Raw genomic sequence first — 21,637 nt, forward strand, 5'->3', positions numbered from 1 at the left:
TAAGGGTGCCGGTCTTGTGATGACCTGGACTGTCTACTTCTGCTCCTACCAGATCGATAGGAGGCCGACTGACTCCGAGGTGTCCAAAAAGGAGGACCATGGAGGAGTGGTATTTCGAGGAATGGAGGGTCCGCGTCGAGGGCTCAGGGACCGACAAGGCTGCTGACCCTGTACTGGCGCCGGGGAGCGGTGCACCGGGGATGGAGACTGCCAGGACATCATTGCGGGCTTTCCACTTGACAGTGCCGAGGGAGCAACCGGTGCCGGTGACCTATCCCGTCTCAGCGGGGAGAACGGTGCCATAAGCTGGAGCAGGTCCCGGGCTGCCTCAAACACATCCGGGGTCGACGGGAGATGTAGTTGTCGGTTCAGCCTTGGCGAGCAAGAAGGGTCCGGATCCGACTGCCCTTCCACGGGGGCAGGAGTCGACGCGACCATCTCTGGCAGTGGGGCCGAAGTAGCGTGGCCCGACTTGGGTCTCACAATGGCCAGCTCCTTGGGTCTAGCTGGGGTATGGGAACAACCCCTATCTGGCCTCCTCTTCTTCTGCGGCACCGGCGATTGAGACTGGTGCCTGCTTGCGGCATGTGAGCCGCGAGTGGAGCCATGACGGTGCTGAGAGTCCTTGTCTTTACTCGGCACCGATCTCTGTGCCGACGGTGCCGGGGCTCTGCGTACCGAGGAGAAGGTACTCGGCGCCAGGTCCACTGACCCGGGTTTGGACTGGGGCCAGAGTGCCGCTTCCATTAGTAGGATCTTCAGGCACTGATCTCTATCTTTCAGCATCCTGGGGCGAACCCCCCTGCAGATCCTACAGTGACCCTTTTGATGGCTCTCCCCCAGACACGTCAAACACAAAGTGTGAGGATCGCTTCTGGGCATACACTTGCTGCAGACCTCACAGGCTTTGAAACCAGGAGACCACAGCATGCCCTAGTGCTGGGATAGAACTGGAGGGGAAACCCCTTCAAAGGAAACTTAAGAACTAAGGGTATGTTTTCACTACCAGCTGGATCGGTGGGCAGCGATCGATCCCTGAGCGCTCTCCTGTCAACTCCTGTACTCCAGCTCGGCGAGAGGCACAGGCAGAGTCGACAATGGAGCGGCAGTAGTAAAGACACCACAGTAAGTCGATTTCAGTATGTCGATTTCAGCTACATTATTCACGTAGCTGAAGTTGCGTGACTTAGATTGATCCCGCCCCCTCCGCCCCCCAGCGTAGACCAGGCCTAAGTAAAGTACCTACTAACTACTTAACACTAACTACAAAAACTAATTAATAACTATATACAGACTGGCAAATGTGCTTGTCACGACAAGAGCAAGGGGAAGTTCCAGCTAACCGTCACTGGCGGTAAGAAGGAACTAAGGGGGTGGCGGGTCGGCAGGGCCCTATCTTCAGCACCATGATGGTGCCACTCCAGGGGGTGGTGGGACCGACCCGATGGATACTGTTAGGGGAAAAATCTTCCGGCTGCCGTGCAGGCATGCACGCGTGCGCACACCTGACAGGAATTGACATGAACAAGCACTCAAATAGGAAATTAGGTTTGTAACCATTAAATTCTAAAGGATAGCAAAATCTGAAAATAAGAAAATGAAAGTTTCATACTGGCATGAAAAGTGAAAGACTTGTAGGTAGGCAAATAAAACTGCTAAACATAAAACTGTTTTTGAAAAGGAGTACAATTAAGTCAAAAGGCTGGACTATTAGATATGTACTCTACATTCACCTACCAGATAATTCTCAAAAAGAACAAAATCAATGGATGCAAAAAAAAAAAAAAAAATCACTTTTATGGATTTAACATATTACTCTCCCAGCCTCAAACATAATGGGGTACAGTACATGAAGCTGACAATGAGAGCAAAAATGAGTGTTCCAATCTTAATGGTGACCTGCAAAGAAAAAATTCAGCTTACTGCCTTTTTTTGCTTCTCTGTGATGTACAAACGGGGTCCAAATGTTTTTTTATTTTACTTATTTTAAAATAGAAATGTAGGTGTTGTCTTCCCTGGAAGTGTCAATGATGACTGGTAAGAGCATCACAAACACATGCTGAAAACAGCAGCAGGTCCTCCAACAAAGTCACAGATGTCAGACTTGAAATTAAATATTTCTAACTTACAAAGTCATCAGAAAAAAACATTTTTTAAAAATCCAAAACAAACCTACTCGACTTCTGGCCTTATATATAGTAAAACAACACAAGGATATAAATCCTTTTCTGTCTCCCAAATCCTTTGCATGTCACTTTTGACTTTCACCAAGAGTTGTTTTGCCAGGAATTGGAAGTCTTGCTAGCCAGAGACATACTTGTGGGGTTTTTTTGGTTGTTGCTGTTGTTTTAAGTGGACAATTTTGGGGGGTGCATGGGCAAATAAAATAGAACGGACTAACACTCAGAAAAACACTCAAAGAAAACCAAATTGATAGGCCCTGAGTTTACATGACATAAACATGAACCAAATTCTGCTTTTGGTTTTGCTCTTCGAAGTCCACTGAGCAGAATTTTGCACAATTATTCTAAGAATTCAGTATGCCATAGGTAACTTATTTTTATAAAAAAGTTTATCACAATGTAGTAAACTTGAAATTAAAATTTAGATTTACTTGATCTATATTTTTCAGCCTCCTAGTTCCTATTGAAGATGGTTTTTATTTTAAATAAAAACTCTCTCTCCTCTTAATCCCATCTTTTCTCTAGCTAGGAACTACAGTGAAACTTCAATCCTCCATATAGAAGGCTTACACTAAAATAAGTGTCATATCATCAGTTTCAGAACTACATCTTCAATGCCGGACCACAAAGATACATAGTACGAAGCTGCAAAGTTGCTTAACGATAAAAAGGCAATAACATTTCTTTCATATTTTAATCAAACCACCATTTGTCTAGATATTTATATGGCCCTCGGCACCACATTATCCTCAACAAGTGCTGGAGGAACCAACTAGGGGCAGAGTTCTTCTTGACCTGCTGCTCACAAACAGGGAAGAATTAGTAGGGGAAGCAAGTGTGGATGGGAACCTGGGAGGAAATGACACAAGGAAGAAAGGAGAGCAGCAAAATACAGACTCTGGACTTCAGAAAAGCAGACTGACTCCCTCAGGGAACTGATGGGTAAGATCCCCTGGGAGAATAACATGAGGGGGAAAGGAGTCCAGGACAGCTGGCTGTATTTTAAAGACTCCTTATTGAGGTTGCAGGAACAAACCATCCCAATGTGTAGAAAGAATAGTAAATATGGCAGGCGACCAGCTTGGCTTAACATCCTTACTGATTTTAAACAAAATAGAAGCTTACAAGAAGTGGAAGATTGGACAAATGACCAGGGAGGAGTATAAAAATATTGCTCAGGCATGCATGAGTGAAATCAGGAAGGCCAAATCGCCCTTGGAGTTGCAGCTAGCAAGAGATGTTAAGAGTAACAAGTAGGGTTTCTTCAGGTATGTTAGCAACAAGAAGAAAGTCAAGGAAAGTGTGGGCCCCTTACTGAATGAGGGAGGCAACCTAATGACAGAGGATGTAGAAAAAGCTAATGTACTCAATGCTTTTTTTGCCTCTGTCTTCAAGAACAAGGTCAGCTCCCAGACTACTGCACTGGGCAGCACAGCACGGGGAGGAGGTGACCAGCCCTCTGTGGAGAAAGAAGTGGTTCACAACTATTTAGAAAACTGGACGAGCACAAGTCCATGAGGCCAGATGCGCTGCATCCGAGGGTGCTAAAGGAGTTAGCAGATGTGACTGCAGAGCCATTGGCCATTATCTTTGAAAACTCATGGCGATCGGGGGAGGTCTCGGATGACTGGAAAAAGGCTAATGTAGTGCCCATCATTAAAAAAGGGAAGGAGGAGGATCCGGGGAACTACAGGCCAGTCAGGCTCACCTCAGTCACTGGAAAAATCATGGAGCAGGTCCTCAAGGAATCAATTCTGATGCACTTAGAGGAGAGGAAAGTGATCAGGAACAGTCAGCATGGATTCACCAAGGGCAAGTCATGCCTGACTAACCTAATTGCCTTCTATGACGAGATAACTGGCTCTGTGGATGAGGGGAAAGCAGTGGATGTGTTATTCCTTGACTTTAGCCCACAGTATTCTTGCCGGCAAGTTAAAGAAGTATAAGGTGGATAGAAAGCTGGCTAGATCGTCGGGCTCAACGGGTAGCAATCAATGGCTCCATGTCTAGTTGGCAGTCAGTATCAAGCGGAGTGCCCCAAGCGTCAGTCCTGGGGCCGGTTTTGTTCAATATCTTCATTAATGATCTGGAGGATGGCGTTTGCACGCTCAGCAAGTTTGCAAATGACACTAAACCGGGAGGAGTGTTAGATACGCTGGAGGGTAGGGATCGGATACAGAGGGACCTAGACAAAATTAGAGGATTGGGCCAAAAGAAATCTGATGAGGTTCAACAAGGACAAGTGCAGAGTCCTGCACTTAGGACGGAAGAATCCCATGCACTGCTACAGACTAGGGACCGAACGGCTAGGTAGCAGTTCTGCAGAAAAGGACCTAGGAGTTACTGTGGATGAGAAGCTGGATATGAGTCAATTGTGTGCCCTTGTTGCCAAGAAGGCTAACGGCATTTTGGTATAAGTAGGGGCATTACCAGCAGATCCAGGGATGTGATCATTCCCCTCTATTCGGCACTGGTGAGGCCTCATCTGGAGTACTGTGTCCAGTTTTGGGCCCCACACTACAAGAAGGATGTGGAAAGAATTGGAAAGAGTCCAGCGGAGGGCAACAAAAATGATTAGGGGGCTGGAGCACATGACTTACGAGGAGAGGCTGAGGGAACTGGGATTGTTTAGTCTGCAGAAGAGAAGAATGAGGGGGAATTTGATAGCTGCTTTCAACTACCCAAAAGGGGGTTCCAAAGAGCATGGATCTAGACTGTTCTCAGTGGTACCAGATGACAAAACAAGGAATAATGGTCTCAAGTTGTAGTGGGGGAGGTTTAGGTTGGATATTAGGAAAAACTTTTTCACTAGGAGGGTGGTGAAGCACTGGAATGGGTTACCTAGGGAGGTGGTGGAATCTCCTTCCTTAGAGGTTTATAAGTCAGGCTTGAAGCCTGGCTGGGATGATTTAGTTGGGGAATGGTCCTGCTTTGAGCAGGGGGTTGGACTATATGACCTCCTGAGGTCCCGTCCAACCCTGATATTCTATGATTCTATGATCTGAGTACCTGCCAAAGAAACAAACAACACGATTCTCTCTCCCCTCCCCCTTGGTTCTATTAAAGGGAGTAGTACTTTTTCAAGTGGCTATGTTTTAAGCCTGGTTTAATTGGAAGCCTTTTGCCAACCCTCAATTATGGAAGAAATCCTTAGTGTTAAATATTAGATGTAATTTTTGTAAAGGCCAAGGCATTTGTTTATATCAGCAACTGTGATCTACAAAAGGCAACAGATAATACACACTGTATCTTCCTGCATCAAGCCCAATTTCATTCCAATCTGTACTAAACTATGTCAGATTATGTTCTAGCACATCAAATACACCACTGAAAGTTGTAATGGTTCATAGGGAAATGTTTATGATCTCACTGGTAATGAACTCTTCCATTTTTCCTCTGAGAAAACAGCTACCAGTTTACAACTGTAAGGTGTCACCAGCCTATTTCCTTTCTGATGCATAGGAACGCTCTCTCAATCTCGAATATGGGTAAACCGGAGAAATGGGATACCTACTTCTCACAATATGCAAGCACCAAGCCACACCACAGTTCTCTTCCTTATGAAATGTCCCTTTCAATAGAAATGTAATGACTGTCACTCCCCTGCTCCAGCTATTATAATAATGTTTATATTTGGCAACACTGTCTTCATGCTTCTAGCTGAACTTTTTAAAGTAACACCTGGTAACAGTGATGGAGTTCTATATATGTACTCTTTTTCAAGATTTAAAAAAAGTATGTTATTCATTTTCAACTTTAAACCTTTTTTTAAGGAAGGAAAACCTTGTACAGCAACTTCTACAGTTGAATTGTTTGAGCAAATATTCTCATTTTTAAAATTTTATTACAGCTGATTTAATTTTTCTGAAGCAGAAACAAAAATCTATAGTTCATGTATTTATCACTAGAGTGACCTACAGTGCAAATGCTCACGATGATTATTGAGAATTAGTCAAGTAAGAAAAAAAACCCACAAAATCATGCAAGAGGGCTCACCACAGGACTACTTCGAGCTGAGCTTGCTCTTGAAGAATAACTGTATTCAGATGGCTACAGACAGAAATTATGCGAAAGTAAGTTTTTATAATTTTCAATCATCTTTACATTAGTAACACAAATGTTTTCAGAAAAGAAGCTAATTTGACTTACAGTGTGAGAGTTATGAGAGCTATATAAGCCGTCACCACACAATGATGCCTGGGAAACAAAGGAAATGGATCGTTTATATCTAGTGTCAAAGTAATTAAAATGTGACAACCTCAAGTCATGCAAGATAATAATTCTACTCCTGTGCAATCCAACTTCACCCTTATGATAGTCAGTTTCCATGCATTTTCCACCAAAGGCTGTACATTTTGAAAGGGGGTAGGGCCAAACTTGTATTTCCTTTTTGTCATCACTTCCTCCCATCATGCAGGGAATTCTCTCTCTAAGAGGAAATATGACTAGTCTGTTAAAGCTATTTTTAAATAGTATTTTAAACCTTAACTATGTTTAACCAAAACTGAAAATTTAAAGTGTAATTTAAGATTATTTATGCTGTTTATCTTTTTGAATTTCACTCAGCTTGAACAAAAACTAGATGAGTGTTTCACTGAAGATGCTACCTATGCCTACAAGAAGGCTTCTCCCATTGGCATAGATAATCCGCCTCCACAAGAGACGGTAGCTATGTTGACAAAAGAAGCCCTCCTGCAGTACAGAACTCCTCACTTAAAGTCATCCCGGTTAACGTTATGTTGCTGATCAATTAGAGAACATGCTCCTTTACAGCTGTGCAATGCTCCCTTATAAAGTTGTTTGGCAGCTGCCTGCTTTGTCCTCTGCTTGCAGAAAAAGCAGCACGTTGGAGCTAGCTGGGGGGGCTTGGAACCAGGGTGGACTGGCAGCCCCCCCCCCCGCTCCCCTAAGTTCCTTGTGCAGCCACCCAGCAGGCTATCAATTACTAGCAGTTCAGCTCCCCCCACTGCCATGTGCTGCTCCTGCCCTCTGCCTTGGAGCTGCTCCCGGGAGCCTCCTACTTGCTGTGCAAAGGGGGGGGGAGAGGGGGGCTAATGTCAAGGTGTCCCCCTCCCCACTGCTCCTGCCCCTCACTTACCCCATCTCCATAGAGTGGGGGGTCGACATGACAGGGCTCAGGACAAAGGAAGCTTGCTGACAGCAGCTGCTGTCTCAACTTGCTGATCTACTTAAAAAGGCAATGTACTTAGAATGGGGTCAGCGTACTTAAAGAGGCAATGCGCATCTCTCTCTCTCACACAGGGTGTCTCTGTCTGCCATGCTGTCTCCCCTCCCTCCATTTGTTCTGCCTTGTAGAGTGTGAAGTTACATTAACAACGTGTTAACCCTTGAGGGCTCAGCCGAGTACTAGTTCATTATTTAGCAGTGAGGCATTCCTGGGGAAATATCCCACCCTCTGGACTTCACCACCTCAACCAAGCTTCAATCATCATTGCTGTTTACAGAATTAAATTGTCTGTTTAAAACTTATAGTGTGTGTGTGTGTGTGTGTGTGTGTGTGTGTGTGTGTGTGTGTGTGTGTGTATATATGTCTTTTGTCTGCTGAAAAAAATTTCCCTGGAACCTAGCCCCTCCCCATTTACATTAATTCTTATGGGGAAACTGGATTCGCTTAACATCGTTTCGCTTAAAGTTGCATTTTTCAGGAACATAACTACAACATTAAGCAAGGAGTTACTGCAACGACAACTTCAAGAGATCAAAAATCATGAGATTTTTTAAAAAGATTATATTGTTTTTCTTAGGTCAGTCTCTTGATTTTTGAACTGCCCCTGCCCATCCCCAGAGTGTGTGCATGTGACAATTAGTGTTGCTCACTACATGTACTAGATAAGTTGATTTTGGTCCCTGCTGCAGGAGCTCTCACCCCCACATCTGCCCATCTCCTGCCCAGCAATTAATCCTGTCCTCTAGTCACTCATCAGTTCTGTCTCCACCCAACTCCCTTCAATTCAGCTCCCCTTCAGTTCAGTTCCCTCGCCCCCATTACCACCATCCCATCAGTTCAGCCCCTGACCCCCATCAACCCCCACTGCCATCAGTTCAGCACTCACCCCATCTGCTCAGAACCCACAATCAATACAGACCCCTCCCCTCCCCATGTCAGCCTCCAGGCCATAGCTCCAGCCAGTACAGCGATTTCTAACTAAAATTAATCCTGACTCATGATCTGTAGCTAGAACTCTCAAATGTAGGATATTTTTTCCTTAGAAATCATGACTCTCACGATTAATTCACGAGAATTGTGTCTCTGCTCACGTTAACAGCGCTATCTAGACGGGGGGTTAGGTCAATATAACTACATTGTTCGGGGTACTATGTCACTCAGACGTAGTTATACTGACCTATCCCCCTGTGCAGACCATGCTATGTCAATGGGAGGGCTTCTCCTGTCAACATAGCTTTCTCCTTGTTTGGCTTACAGCTTGTTGCTTATTGTAACTTGTTGCTTCTTTTTTTTTTGATCAGCTCCGGGCAAGCAGGGGTGTGTGTGTGTGTGTGTGGGGAAGAGATAGTGAGGGGTGCCCAGCGGTCCCACCACAGTCCCAGACAGCACGCCGGGGGGAATCTAGTCAGAGTGTTGGGGTTCTTAGGGATTGGCTTGTTTTGGCCTTGTTTTGAAATGGGATTAGCTTGATTTTTGGCTTATTGTGAAAGTCAGGGTGCTTATTTACCACGTGAAAGTTGGCAACTGTGCGCCTAACTCTCTAAACAACTTGTACAGTATTCTGATCCTCAGACGTTCTGCGAGGTTATATCACAAAAGGAAAATTTCAGAGTTCTGGTCATATACTGCTTACATTATGCTGAAGAGGAGCTTTTCTCTTAAGATATGTGCCGACATTTAAAACAGCTGGACAGTACCGGAGACAAAGTTTTAAAGCAAACTCATTTTTAGGTTGTGTGGTAGTAACAAGGGAAATAGTAAAGGAAGAGTGTCAAGTATCAGGGGGTAGCTGTGTTAGTCGGTATCCACAAAAACAACAAGGAATCCGGTGGCACCTTAAAGGCTAACAGATTTATTTGGGCATAAGCTTTCGTGGGTAAAAAACCCCACTTCTTCAGATGCATGGAGTGAAAGTTACAGATGCAGACATTATATAATGACACATGAAGAGAAGGGAGTACCTCACAAGTGAAGAACCAGTGTTGACAGGGCCAAGTAAAGGAAGACTGACTTTCATATTTGGGACCTGTCATCTTTTACTGTGTGCCATTAAGTCATTAAAATGACTGAAGAAGAAATAGTTTGATGCACAGCAATTTTGTTTTCCTTTATCTTAAAATTAGGTCTTTGGAATTTCATAGTATTTTGCAAGCTAATAATTAGTCTATATTAACAATTATTAATATTTTGGCAGGAGGAGGAATGGGGAGAAAGATTAAGGTGACATTTAAAAGTGACTCATTTTGCTCTGAACTGAATGGTATAACAATCTGATTAAATGTACACCAGCTGTATTAACACACAGTCAAATCACCATGTTAGTTTTTTTTTTTTTTTTTTTTTTTTTTTTTTTTTTTTTTTTGCAAGGTGATAGTTGGAAGAGGTAAATGTGCATCCAAAATCAGGACAAGATCTCATGTATCATATGCAGAGCAAGTGGCTTCGGGAACAAATTAAAGACTTTTAGTTATTCTTTTTATTGTCCCAAATTCTCGAAGAAGCTTAAGGCCCTCTTGTTCTAGGTGTTGTATAAACAACTGAAACACCAAATAAAAAAGTCACCACAAGGTAGAGCAGTTTGAAGTTGTCCCACCAATTTAACATTACTTAGACACACTTTTTTTGTATGTATTATTTAAAGGCGGCCAGCAAAGGAAACAAAATTGGAGGCCTGAGGGGGTTTTCTTAAAGAAAAAGTTAAAAAAACCAAAAACGAACGCAGGGGTTGTGTGTCACTTTTAACACTGGAATTTCATTCTTTGTATAGGCAGTAAGATGAAAAAAAAAATCACTAGAGAACTAATGAAATGTGACATCAAAAGATCAAAAATTGAAAGTTAACCTACTGGGAAAAGAAGATTATCAGGGTTTAAATTTTCTTTTTACCAATACCTTAACTGCAATGACTAATTAACATTTTGGATAAAGAAAGCTTTTGTTAAAAAAGCAACAGCATTGCTCCTTAAATTAAGAGGGTAGAGTTGGCAATTAACATCCCTAACACCCCCTAGCAAAACCAGAACAGATGACGTTTGATATCCCTGATATTTCTAAAGTAAAACACAAGCAGAAAAAAGCCTCCTGCATTCCAGCCTATCTTGATAAAGAAATGAGCCGCAAGCCCAATTTTAAAAAAATCTTGTGGAAGTCACCTTTCAGAACATCTTCTATATTCCTATACATTTCACATTATCTGAGTCATGCAAGCTTTAGCTTTATTTTAAAATACAGCAGGAATGCATACGCAGTACTCTCAAACCACAGTCATTTGAATGCAGATTTAAGGCAACCATGCAAATGGACTCATACAAACCAAACTAGCACTTCTTATCAAACCCGTGTTTACAGTAGGAGACACCTATAAAGAAAAGCATAATTATTTTTATTTAAAAAAAAAAACTATTAACATATCAAAAGTTAGCCAAAAAGCTTTTCCACACTGTACTAACCCTATAGGTCTTAGTAGTTGCCAAAGGATCACTGTAGAGAGAAGAGGACTGTGATGGGGGGAAAAAAACAACAATTTTGGCTGCAGTACAAAGAAAGGTTTAAATCCATTGTTTTAGATTTGCAATGAAGCTCTCGAAACTTAATGAAACAGGTAAAACTTAGATCTAGTACAATAACATTTTAAATAAACCATACACCTTGACGTACAAAAGTCTATAATACGCTAATTGAAAAGAGTTAGTATTTCTATGGTAAAAAAGTGGCAAGAAAAAAAAGCATGAGACAGAGGACTGGATGGCTCGGTCATGCAATTTCTCCCCTTGGTACGAATATAAATCTGACCAAAGTCTACAATAGACAGAAATTATCCTCTGATGGTAGACCAGAAGTTTATTATTTGCATTATGATAGCACTTACAGTCCCCTATCATTGATCTGGGCCCTATCATACTATGCTCTGTACAGGGCATGTGTAAAAAGTTCCTGGTTTCAGAGTTCTGCTACTAAAGAAAAGACAGCCATCTATCTGTATAGTAGCTGTTTGAGATGTGGGTGCAGACACTTATTCCACTCAGGTGTGTACACGCCCTGTACACAGAAGCTGAAGAACTTTGCCTAGCAGTACCCGTAGGGGTGGTGCTCATGGCCTCTGGTCTCTAAGCCCCTCTCCTGGTTATTTAAAAGGCAGTGTCACCCCGATCCCCCCAGTTCCTTCGCACGAGCATCAAGAGATGGGACTCTTATACAGAAAGCACCATGGGTGAGTTGTGGAATACACATCTGCATCCATATCTCAAAGAACAGTAGTTATCGTTCAGGTAGGTAACCATCTTTTCATCTTTGATTGGTTCAGTCGTGTATTCCACTCAGGTGATTCACAAGCTATATCAGTGGGAAGTGGGCTCAAAATCTATTTAAAGAACAACTGCAGAACTGCCTTCCCAAAGTTTGCATCTGATGTAAATGGAACCATAATAGCATAGCATTTGGTAAAAGTACATACACAGGAGACTAGGTGCAAATGTCCAATATCAAAACATCATTGATAAATATGATTGATGTCGCTTGAGCCCTAGTTGAATGAGCCCATAGTCTTTGTGGAGCCTGAACTACTCCATATACTGTCATAATACAGGAAGTTATCTGGAAACAGTCTGTGTGGAGACCACGTGATCCTTCATCCTGTCTGCATAGGAGACAGAAAGAAGTTGAACAAATAAATGGTTTAGTCCTCTCCAAATAAAAAGACACATCGTCTCATAGCCAACAAATGAAGGTGCTGCTCTTCTGCACTTGAATGTGGCGGCTTAGGAAAGAATACCGGTTATTTGGTTAATGTGAAACTACTTTATACAAAAATTTAGAATGCAGCCCTGGGACTACTGAGTCTTTGAAAAACTGAGTAAATGGGTGGCTCTGCCATTAAAGCCTGCAGCTTACTTACTCTTCCTGCAGATGTGAAAACATGACAGGCGCAGGAGAGAGGGAGAACAAGTTGCCAGGGGCTCAAACAGAGAACCCATAAGGGCAGCCAGCACAATATTAAGGTCCCACAAAGGAACTGCTTCTTTCACCAGTGTGAAAAAAACAAATGATTCCTTAGACACCTTACTACTACAGAGTTTGAAAAAATTGACTTCCTTTGGATCGGAGTATGGAACGTCGAGATCACTGCTAAGTGGATCCTCAATGAACTGAGACACATACCGGAGGACTGAAGGTGTAATAGATACTCCGAAATGCCCTGAATGCGGGCTAGCATCAGTTGATTCCCCTCGGCCAATGACCAAACCAAAAACCGTTTCCACTTGGCCAAATAGGTAGCTCTAATGGAGGGTCTTCTACTATTGAGTAGCACTTATTTTACAGCTTCCAAACAGCATTGTTCCTCTTCATCTAGCCATGCCATGAGCTGCAGATTACTTAATGATGGAAATCAAACTTGAGTTAGTACGTTGGGATAAAGAGAAAGAGATATGGGATGTCGAACAGATAGACTGAGGAGGTCGGATAAACAACTTTGTCTTGGCCAACTTCATGCAATAAGAATTAGTTTGGAATGATCCAGCTTCAGTTTGAGAATAAGATGAGAAACAAGTGGGATTGGGGAAAAGGAATACATCAGTGCTAGTCCCCAATTCAGGTGGAAGGCATCAGTTGAGGAGCCTGGACTGAGACCCACTTGAAAGCAAAATTGAAAGCACTTCTTGTTATCTCATTACAAACAGGTCAATAGCCAAGATGCCCTATTCTGCGAAGATGGACCTCAGCAAACTGATCTTCAGAGACTATTCACGATTCTTGGAGAAATTCCTGCTGATGTGATCAGCCAAATGATTCTGGACCTCTGGTAAATGAGATTCCATGTCTTCGCCTCCATATTTAAGCATCTCAGGATGAATGCCATCCAAATAAGGTGACTTCTTGTTTTTCCATCTTCTGCAATGCTTTTTTTACTTCTTCGATTTTTACCTCAGATAAATCATGAGACCTAGATATAGATGTATCATTGTTAAATTCCAGTCTTGTAATTGGTTCTGGTTGGTTTAGCACGTCTTTGAAGTGTTCCACCCATCTAATTTCTTGTTCCTCCAGTGTTTTCAACATTTCTCCTTGTTTCCCTTTCACTGGGACACTTCTGAATTTTGATCCATATCCTATTAACTGTTTCAGTATCTTGTATGGTTTCTTTACCCTGATTCTTCAGCTTCATTAGCCTTACTTTCTATCCAATTTCGCTTATCTTTTTTGCATTGTTTCTTTACTGCTTTGTCAAGGTTTCTGTAGGTTTGTTTTGTTTCATCAGTTACATGTTTTAGTACTAGAGCCTTTTGTTTTCTTTTGTCTATAATTGTCAATGTTTCTTTTGAGATCCACTATTCTTTATTGCTTCCTCTCCTTCTACCAATTATATTTTCAGCTGCTTCTAGCATAGCTGTTTTGAAAAGATCCCAGTATTTTTCCCCTTTGTTTTCTTCAAGATTTTTAAGAGCCTCAGACCTATTCTTGACCTCTATCTGGTACTCTTTTCATATCCTGCAATCTTGTAGTTTCTGTGTATTGAATAATCTGAGTCTGTGTTCTCTCTTTTTAAGTGCTTTAAACTTCAATTTGATGTTTGCTTTCAGCAAAATAGTGATTGCTCCCGATATCTGCTCCTCTGAATACTCTTGTGTCTAACACTGATGTTTTCCACCTGACTAACACAGATATAGTTTATTTCATTTTGTGTACTGCCATCTGGTGAAGTCTTTTTGTGTATGTTTTTGTGTTGGAAGAAAGATTTGCAGATGCTAAGATCATTTTCAGCACAACATTGAAGAAGTTTTGTGCCATTGTCCGTCATTGTTCCAGTTGTATGTGGGCCGATGACTGTTTCCCAACCTCCTCTTTTGTTTCCGATCTGGGCAAACGAAAGTAAAAAAAGCATTGCAGAAGCTGAAACACAAGGCATCTGGTTTGGATGGCATTCATCCTGAGATGCTTAAATATGGAGGTGACGACGTGGAATCAGTCAGCTGTGCAACAAAATATGGACGGAGGAGAAAGTGCCGGAAGAATGGACCCTCGGTATCATAAGCAAGTTACCAAAGAAAGGTGATCTAAACAACTGTTCAGATTGGAGGGGAGTAACTTTTACCTGTCACAGGAAAAGTATTAGCAACAGTCCTCCTGAACAGAAAGAAAGGAAAGATGGACACCATCCTACGTGAACAACAATCTGGATTTAGAGAAGGGAGTTCGTGCACTGTCGTTATTTTCACCGAGACGGATTATTGAGAACACAATTGAATTCCAAGGCAGCCTTGCCATCAATTTTGTGGACCTTCAAAAGGCATTCGATAGTGTAAACAGAGAAACAATGTGGAAAATTGTGTAACAATATGGAATTCCAACAAAATTAATTATGAAGGCATTCTACACGAACTCAAAATGCTGAATTAAAATGGAAAATGGATTGAACAAGCCATTCAACATCAAGACAGGTGTAAGGTAGGGGTGCATCCTGTCTCCTTTTTTGTTTATGCTAGTCATCAACTATGGATTAAAACAATGGCCTAAAATGGAACAATTCAAGGCTATTTGATCTAGACTTTGCTGACAACATCGCTCTTATCAATGAAGATGCCAACAGACTACAAAAATGGACAAACCAAGTAAAAAGTAATGGAGAAGGTAGGTTTGAGATACAATGCAAAGAAATGTAAAGTCATGTTAATGGGGACTATAGGGACAGAAATCAAAATCAAAGACGAGAAACTGGAGAAGGTGGACAATTTTACATATCTTGGAAGTACCATCAGCCAAGATGGTACTAGTTCCGAGGAAGGAAGAAGAAGAAGAAGAAGAAGAAGAAGAATCGGGAAGGCAAACGCTGCATTTGGAAGACTCAAAAACATCTCCCTCAAAACAAAACTGAACATGTACAAATTGTTATCACCATCACAACATATAGCAGTGAGACATGGCAATTTACCAAGAAAGATACGCAAAACCTGGATGCATTTAATCACAAAATGTCTGAGAAGAATATTGTGAACAACATATAGAGATAGGAAGACAAATGAAGTCAGAAAAATTACTGGACAAGGTACCCTCTCACAAATCTACAAAAGAAGACATCAGCGACTGGGACATGTGCTGAGAATGGAAAAAGAATGCTTACCAAATACCGCCCTTGAACGGAAGCCAGAAAACGCAAGAAGAAAGAGAGGAAGACCACGAATAACATGGAAACAAACAGTTCTGAATGACATCAAGCACTTCAACATAAAATGGGAAGATTTGGAGAGAAGGGCAGTTGACAGGCAAGGATGGCAAGTGTGGTTAGCCCAATGTGCAGCAAAGCACAGGATGGACTAAGGTCTAAGTCTAAAGGTAAACGAGTGGCTGTGGGAATGTTGCTCTCCTTCATGCAGCACTGCCAAAATTTTATTGCTTCCTGACAAAGCTGGTTGGACCATACTCCTCCCTGCTTGTCCACATAATACATTGTGGTGTTATTAGTAACTATATGAAACAGTGTCCTTGATCTGTGACCAAAAAGCTCTGCATGCATTGTAAGCAGGGCTTTGGAGTGGAGCCCGGAGCTGGACCGCGGACCAGTAGGTTTTTGCCCGGAGCCGGAGCGGAGCCGGAGCAATTCAAAAATTTGATTGCTCCAAATCCCTGATTGTAAGTGGTTCAAAGCTCCAGGATGTTGATACAAAGGGACGCTTCCTGTTCTGTCCACAAACCTTGAACCTTCAATGTCCACAGGTGCACTCCCCTACTTAGCATGGATGCATCAATAACTATGGTCCTGTCCAGAGGAGGATGGGCAAAGGAATCACCCTCACCAATATTGATCTGATCTGTCCACCGCTGTAGGAACTTGAGGATGGCAGTGGCACCTGCAGTAGGCCATCTAGAGAATACTTAGTCCTGCCATGAGTGCAGGGGACTGGACTAGATGACCTCTCAAGGCCCCTTCCAGTCCTATGATTCTATGATCTAGTGACTGACAATTCAGGCGATATACCAACTTCAACCAGCTCTACAGAGGACAAAGGCGCAATCTTGCAAGCTGGACCATAAATTCATGCCACATTATAGCCTAGCAATCTCAGGCATACATGTATCATAGTTGAAAGATGAGAGCAGAGCCACATGCATAGGTGACAAACTTCTTAAAATCGTTCATTAGGCAGAAACACCCTCAAACTCAGATTCTAGTAGGGCCCAACGAATTTGATTTTTTGTGTTGGTATTAATGTTGACATCTCTTTGTTCAAAATCAGATCCAGATGATCAAAGAGATGTAACGTGAACTGAACATGACAGAGGATTTGGTCTCTGGACTTGCCCCTCACTAAACAATCATCCAGGTATGGAAAGACATGAATTCCTCTTTTGCTGAGATATTCTTCTACAACAGTCACACATTTGTTAAATACCCGTGGAGCCAAGGAAAAAGGGAAGCATAGTGTACTGATAATGCAGACCTGTTACTACAAATCTGAGAAACCTCCTATGGCTTGGGAAAATAGCCACATGGAAGTAAGTATCCTGAAGATCGAGGGTGGCAAAACAGATATTGTGATTCAAAGTGGGGAGTAGTAGTAGCAAAGATAACCATGAAGAATCTCATGTAGTTGATGTATTTGTTGAGACCGCGGAGATCAAGGATAGGTCTCACCCCTACCTTGGGCTTGGATCATGAATAGAATCCCTTTCTCCGATTCTGAAGGAGAACCGCCTCTTTAGCCCCTGAAGCCTGGAGAGTCTGCACCTGCTGCAGGAGCAGAGATTCATGAGGGGGTCCCCAATAAGGGACAGGGTGGGAGAGTGGGAAGAAGGAACTGAATGGCATAACCCAGTCCCAGAGTGCCTAAGACACACTTGTCCACGGTTATTGACTCGCAAGCCCTGTAGACATGTGATAGCCTGCCCCAAGATGGGAAAGAAATTACTTGAAGCTTGGTAACTGGAATGTAAACCTTGAAGAGTTAAATTGACTGCTTGCCTGAAACTGATTGAAGACAGGCTGAATGGTTGAAATTGAGGCCATAAGACCTTCACCTTCATGATGCGCGTCCCTCCTGTGTAGTGGGATAATTCAACCTAAAGAACTACTGAGGTCAATATTGTTGCTGTTGCCCTGGGAAGCAAAGCCTCTTTATTGCCTGAGTAAAAATCCCCAATGAACGCAATGTATCTCAAGAGTCCTAAACAGAATGTAGTGTTTCATCAATTTTCTCCAAAAACAAAAAAATATCAATCAAAAGGTAAGTACTCAATCATCTATTGAACCTCAGACGCTATACCAGAGTTCTGCAACCATGATGCCCTTCTCGTTGTTACAGTAGAGGCCATAACTCTAGAGGAAGCATCTGTCATGTCCAAAGCGGAGTGTAGTGATGTCTTTACCACTAGATGGACTTCCACAATGAAAACCTTAAAACTCTATGAGGGAGTTTGGGTGCAGGAGAGGGCTCCAGGCTGGGGCAGAGTGTTGGGGTGCAGGAGAGGGTGAGGGGAGTGGGGTCTGGGAGGGAGTTTGGTGCAGGAGGGGATTCTCACCTGGGGCAGTGGGTTGGGGTGCAGGAGGGGGTGCAAGGTGCAAGCTCCAGCTGGGAGGCGCTTACCACAGGCAGCTCCTGGCTGGCGGCGCAGCAGGGCTCAGGCAGGCTGCCTGCCTGCATGCCATGGCCCCACGCTGCTCCCGAAGCAGGGGGCTGGTGGCGTGTCTCTGCGCACCCCTGGGGGGGGGGGGGTTAGGGAGAAGGGGACAGCATGTCTCCGTGCACTGTCCACAAGTGCCACCCCGGCGGCTCCCATTGGCCGAGCTGCAGGGATGGTGCTGATGGTGGGGGCAGCACAAGGAGCTGCCCCTCCCCCCCAAGGGGCCGCAGAGATGTGCTAGCAGCCAGCCGCTTTCGGGAGCGGTGTGGGGCCACGGCATACAGGCAGCCTGCCTGACCCCTGCTGCGCCACTGGACTTTTAGCGGCCCAGAGATTGTGATCGACTGGCAGCTCCAGGATTGACCCGTCGACTGTGATCGATGGGTTGGTGACCACCGAATTGTATATGACTATGGATTTATTTTTGCCTTAGCCAGAGGCCCTGGGCTGCAGCCCCTAAAGCTCCTGTGTTAATCTGGCCCTGTCTGGAGACAGTAAGAAGGAACTGAGAGGGGTCAGTGTGGTGCTGCCCTCAAATAGCTAAGGGGCAAGAGGGCACAAGTTTCACCCCTACGGGTATTAGTAGGCAAAGTTCTCTGGCTTTGGTGCGCACATACCTGAGTGGAATACACGTCTGTAACCACTCAAAGCAGCACAAGAAGTGTCACATCTTGGGAAAGTCTGTTGGGCTAGTTACGAACTTGAGTATTAATGTTTTTCCAAGATACGGAAAGATGAGCAGAAAAGTTTTGTTTTTAATATCAATTTATATTTATGAAGCTGTAAAGAGGTTGGATCAAGTAAAATAGACTAATCATAAGGGCTTATGATAAATAATAGAAAGGTTATTTAATTTAGGCACATTTCACAAATCAAAATAATTATTTTACAGAAAATTGTAAAAAATTGAACTTTTTGCCTCTCATTATTCTGAATGATTTCCCTAGTTTGCCTGGGCAATTCAGTAAAGCTGGCCTTGAAAAGCACATAAGTAAACTTAAAACTCAATTTAAAATCAAACATATAGTAATAATTCATGACCTAAACTACTTAAAATTTATCTCAAAACTTGCAGGAAACAAAACTGCTTCTATGTTATTCATCAAGCTCTACAGTGACAGAGAACAGTCCCTCATAAATTAATCTGAGCAGCAATGTTAAAAACTAAGCAAGCATTTCAAGTTATGCTAATATTAGTTTTAATACTCCAGAATCTTAAGAGGAAAAAAAACATGCATCATAATTAAGCAGAAACCAAAGTACAGACAGACCCGAGTATGGTAGGAAGAGATTGGTTTGCTATGTCTAAGGCTGCTATAATTTCTTTGGTCATGGTAAAATCCACTCTGTAAAAAATAAAAAATTGTACATAAAGTTATTGTGAACACGAATTAAACCACAATGATGCCCAGACATCCCCAAACTTGTAAACAGACATTAAAAGTTCTCTCTCATTTTTTTAGGGCCAGGGCTCAAAATTGGTGCAATTTTCTGAAGGAAAAATGGCACACTTTTTTTTTTTTTTTTTTAAGAGTACTCGGAAAATGCTGACATTTAAAAAATGCCTCATCCAGCCAGGAGAAGAAAATATGGGTTTGTTTTTTGCCCCACGCAAAACCGAGGAATGTCCCTGAAAAACCTGACAAGTGAATAATTATTACTTCAAAATCTTGACAACGTCAAATAATAAATCAGAACACATTTATGCTTATTTGTTTAATCTGTTTCCATTAGATAATTTGTTGAATCAGAATTTGAAAGAGAGAATTCATAAGTATGTAATAGTCTGTATCTTCACTACATCTTCAAAACACTAGTGAAAATATTTAATAAACCAGGCACCAATCCGGCAAACATATAAGCATATGCTTAACTTTACAACTGTGAATAGTCCCACTGACGCTCACTAGTGGAGTTAAATGTGCTAAGTGTGTGAAGGATCGGGGCCTATCTTTCCTACACAACTGTTCTCAGAGAAAAGCACATTGAAAGCTTATTGATTACATTTCTGATCATCTACATTGTGGAACTTAGCCCCCTACTTTCTTAACTATAAAAGTGTGTGTGTTTAAAGGGATCAAAAAGCTCTGATCTATATTTCCATTGGAATCAGTGCAACTCAATGGGGAATAAAGAACAATATATGCACATCCCTTTGCCAAATTGGCTATATCTCTGTGCATGCACGCACAAAGAGACAGCATGCAAGAGCACATGTATTGGGATGTAGCAAATTGTGGCTCTTTGGAAAGAGTGGCATTTTGAAAAATATGGCAGAAACTATACAGTGCTGTGAAAATAAGAAAATATTTCAGTAGTGAAAGAAAAATATGGATTCAAGGTGAGATTTTTCAAAGGTGGCCTAACTGGCCTAACTCTGTGCCCATTTAATCAATGACTCATTTATCAGGGCTGGGACCTTTCGAAAATACCATCCTAAATATATGTATTTTTTAATTAAAGATTTCCTGTGAATATCTTATTTTTTAAATTGTATACTTGGACATTCTACAACCGCTTTCTGGAGATCACAATAATCCCAACATCTTTTTCAAAAAAGTCACTGATATGGTGTCAAATGTTAATGGCAAACCTTACCTGCACAACAGAATTTAAGCTAAAGACACTCCCCGACTTCCGGAACAGAACACTTGCGTAACACCTTGCATAACTTGAATTTTGCGTAAGTCGGAAACGTATCTCCGACCATTACGCTAAAAAAAAAAAAACCCACTCCTATTTCTAGCTTACAGAACTTTTTCTGTAAGCTAGGATTTGTGTACGTCGGGTTTACGTAACTCGGGGAGCAGCTGTACTCACTACTGATAGATCTACAGGGGGGTAGATATGAAGTAGGTTCCTCTGTCCCCACAGAGCAAATGAAATGAAATCAAATGAAAAAGCTGAAAATAAATTTTCATCCACAAGTATTACTATTGCAAATATTTCCAAAAGCTTAGCAAAGACCTCTTTGTATAGGATTTAAATTCTGCTCTGAGTAGTACACACAATTCTGCTGACGTGATTGGAGTTGCAATCAATTCAGATTTGGTATGGGCCAAATTCAGAGCAGAATTTGGCCCATACCATCACATAGATCACCTAGATTTCTTTTACTATAACAAAGACATGCATAGCCCCAGTATAGTAAACATATATAGAATTTACTTGTAAAGGACCCTCTGTACTTATTTGGTATATTCATAACAAATATTGCATGAGAACACTAACCAAGAGATCTTTATGGGAACTAGAAGACTTCTTTATTCCAAGAGAGTCATTGTAAGCAGGATTCTATAAGTAAAAATTTAGAAAGTAAACACTAACCAACAACAGCATCTTCAACACCAGAGCATAATAAAAGAAGGAACATGCAATTCTTAACAAAACGCTTACTATTCTAGAGGAGCATGGCCATAGAAAACACTGACCTACCTACTGAGAGGAATGGGGATTAGGCCAAAATACCAGATGCAGGTTGCTCATATCACTAAACCCAAAAGAAGGGTCAGATAGTGTGACTGCAACTTTACCTGTCTTGAGTTATCCAGTAAAGACAACCAGTGTTCAATGTTCACAATACACCTCTACCCCGATATAACGCTGTCCTCGGAAGTCAAAAAATCTTATTGCGTTATAGGTGAAATAGCGT

General features: G+C 42.2%; 1 protein-coding gene across 5 annotated transcripts in view; it reads right to left on the reverse strand.

Annotated features, from left to right (window-relative positions):
* Window positions 1–21,637, reverse strand: part of LOC112119315 (leucine-rich repeat flightless-interacting protein 2) — a 120,379-nt gene that overhangs the window by 51,892 nt on the left and 46,850 nt on the right. For 3 of the 5 annotated variants that reach the window (XM_026663521.1, XM_029914222.1, XM_029914224.1), the window contains 6 exons: window positions 21,217–21,279; window positions 19,257–19,331; window positions 10,821–10,868; window positions 10,685–10,729; window positions 6,333–6,380; window positions 6,180–6,233 (listed from right to left, as the gene is read on the reverse strand). The exons of 1 other annotated variant lie outside the window; for it this stretch is intronic. In XM_026663521.1, the coding sequence (XP_026519306.1) occupies window positions 6,180–6,233; window positions 6,333–6,380; window positions 10,685–10,729; window positions 10,821–10,868; window positions 19,257–19,331; window positions 21,217–21,279 (333 nt within the window). The remainder of the gene's footprint in view (window positions 1–6,179; window positions 6,234–6,332; window positions 6,381–10,684; window positions 10,730–10,820; window positions 10,869–19,256; window positions 19,332–21,216; window positions 21,280–21,637) is intronic. One more of the 5 variants, XM_029914223.1, reaches the window with a different exon arrangement.

The sequence above is a fragment of the Terrapene carolina genome, unplaced genomic scaffold (genome assembly GCF_002925995.2).
Source record: "Terrapene carolina triunguis isolate 2854851 unplaced genomic scaffold, T_m_triunguis-2.0 Scaffold33723, whole genome shotgun sequence".
NCBI classification, from domain to species: Eukaryota; Metazoa; Chordata; order Testudines; family Emydidae; genus Terrapene; species Terrapene triunguis.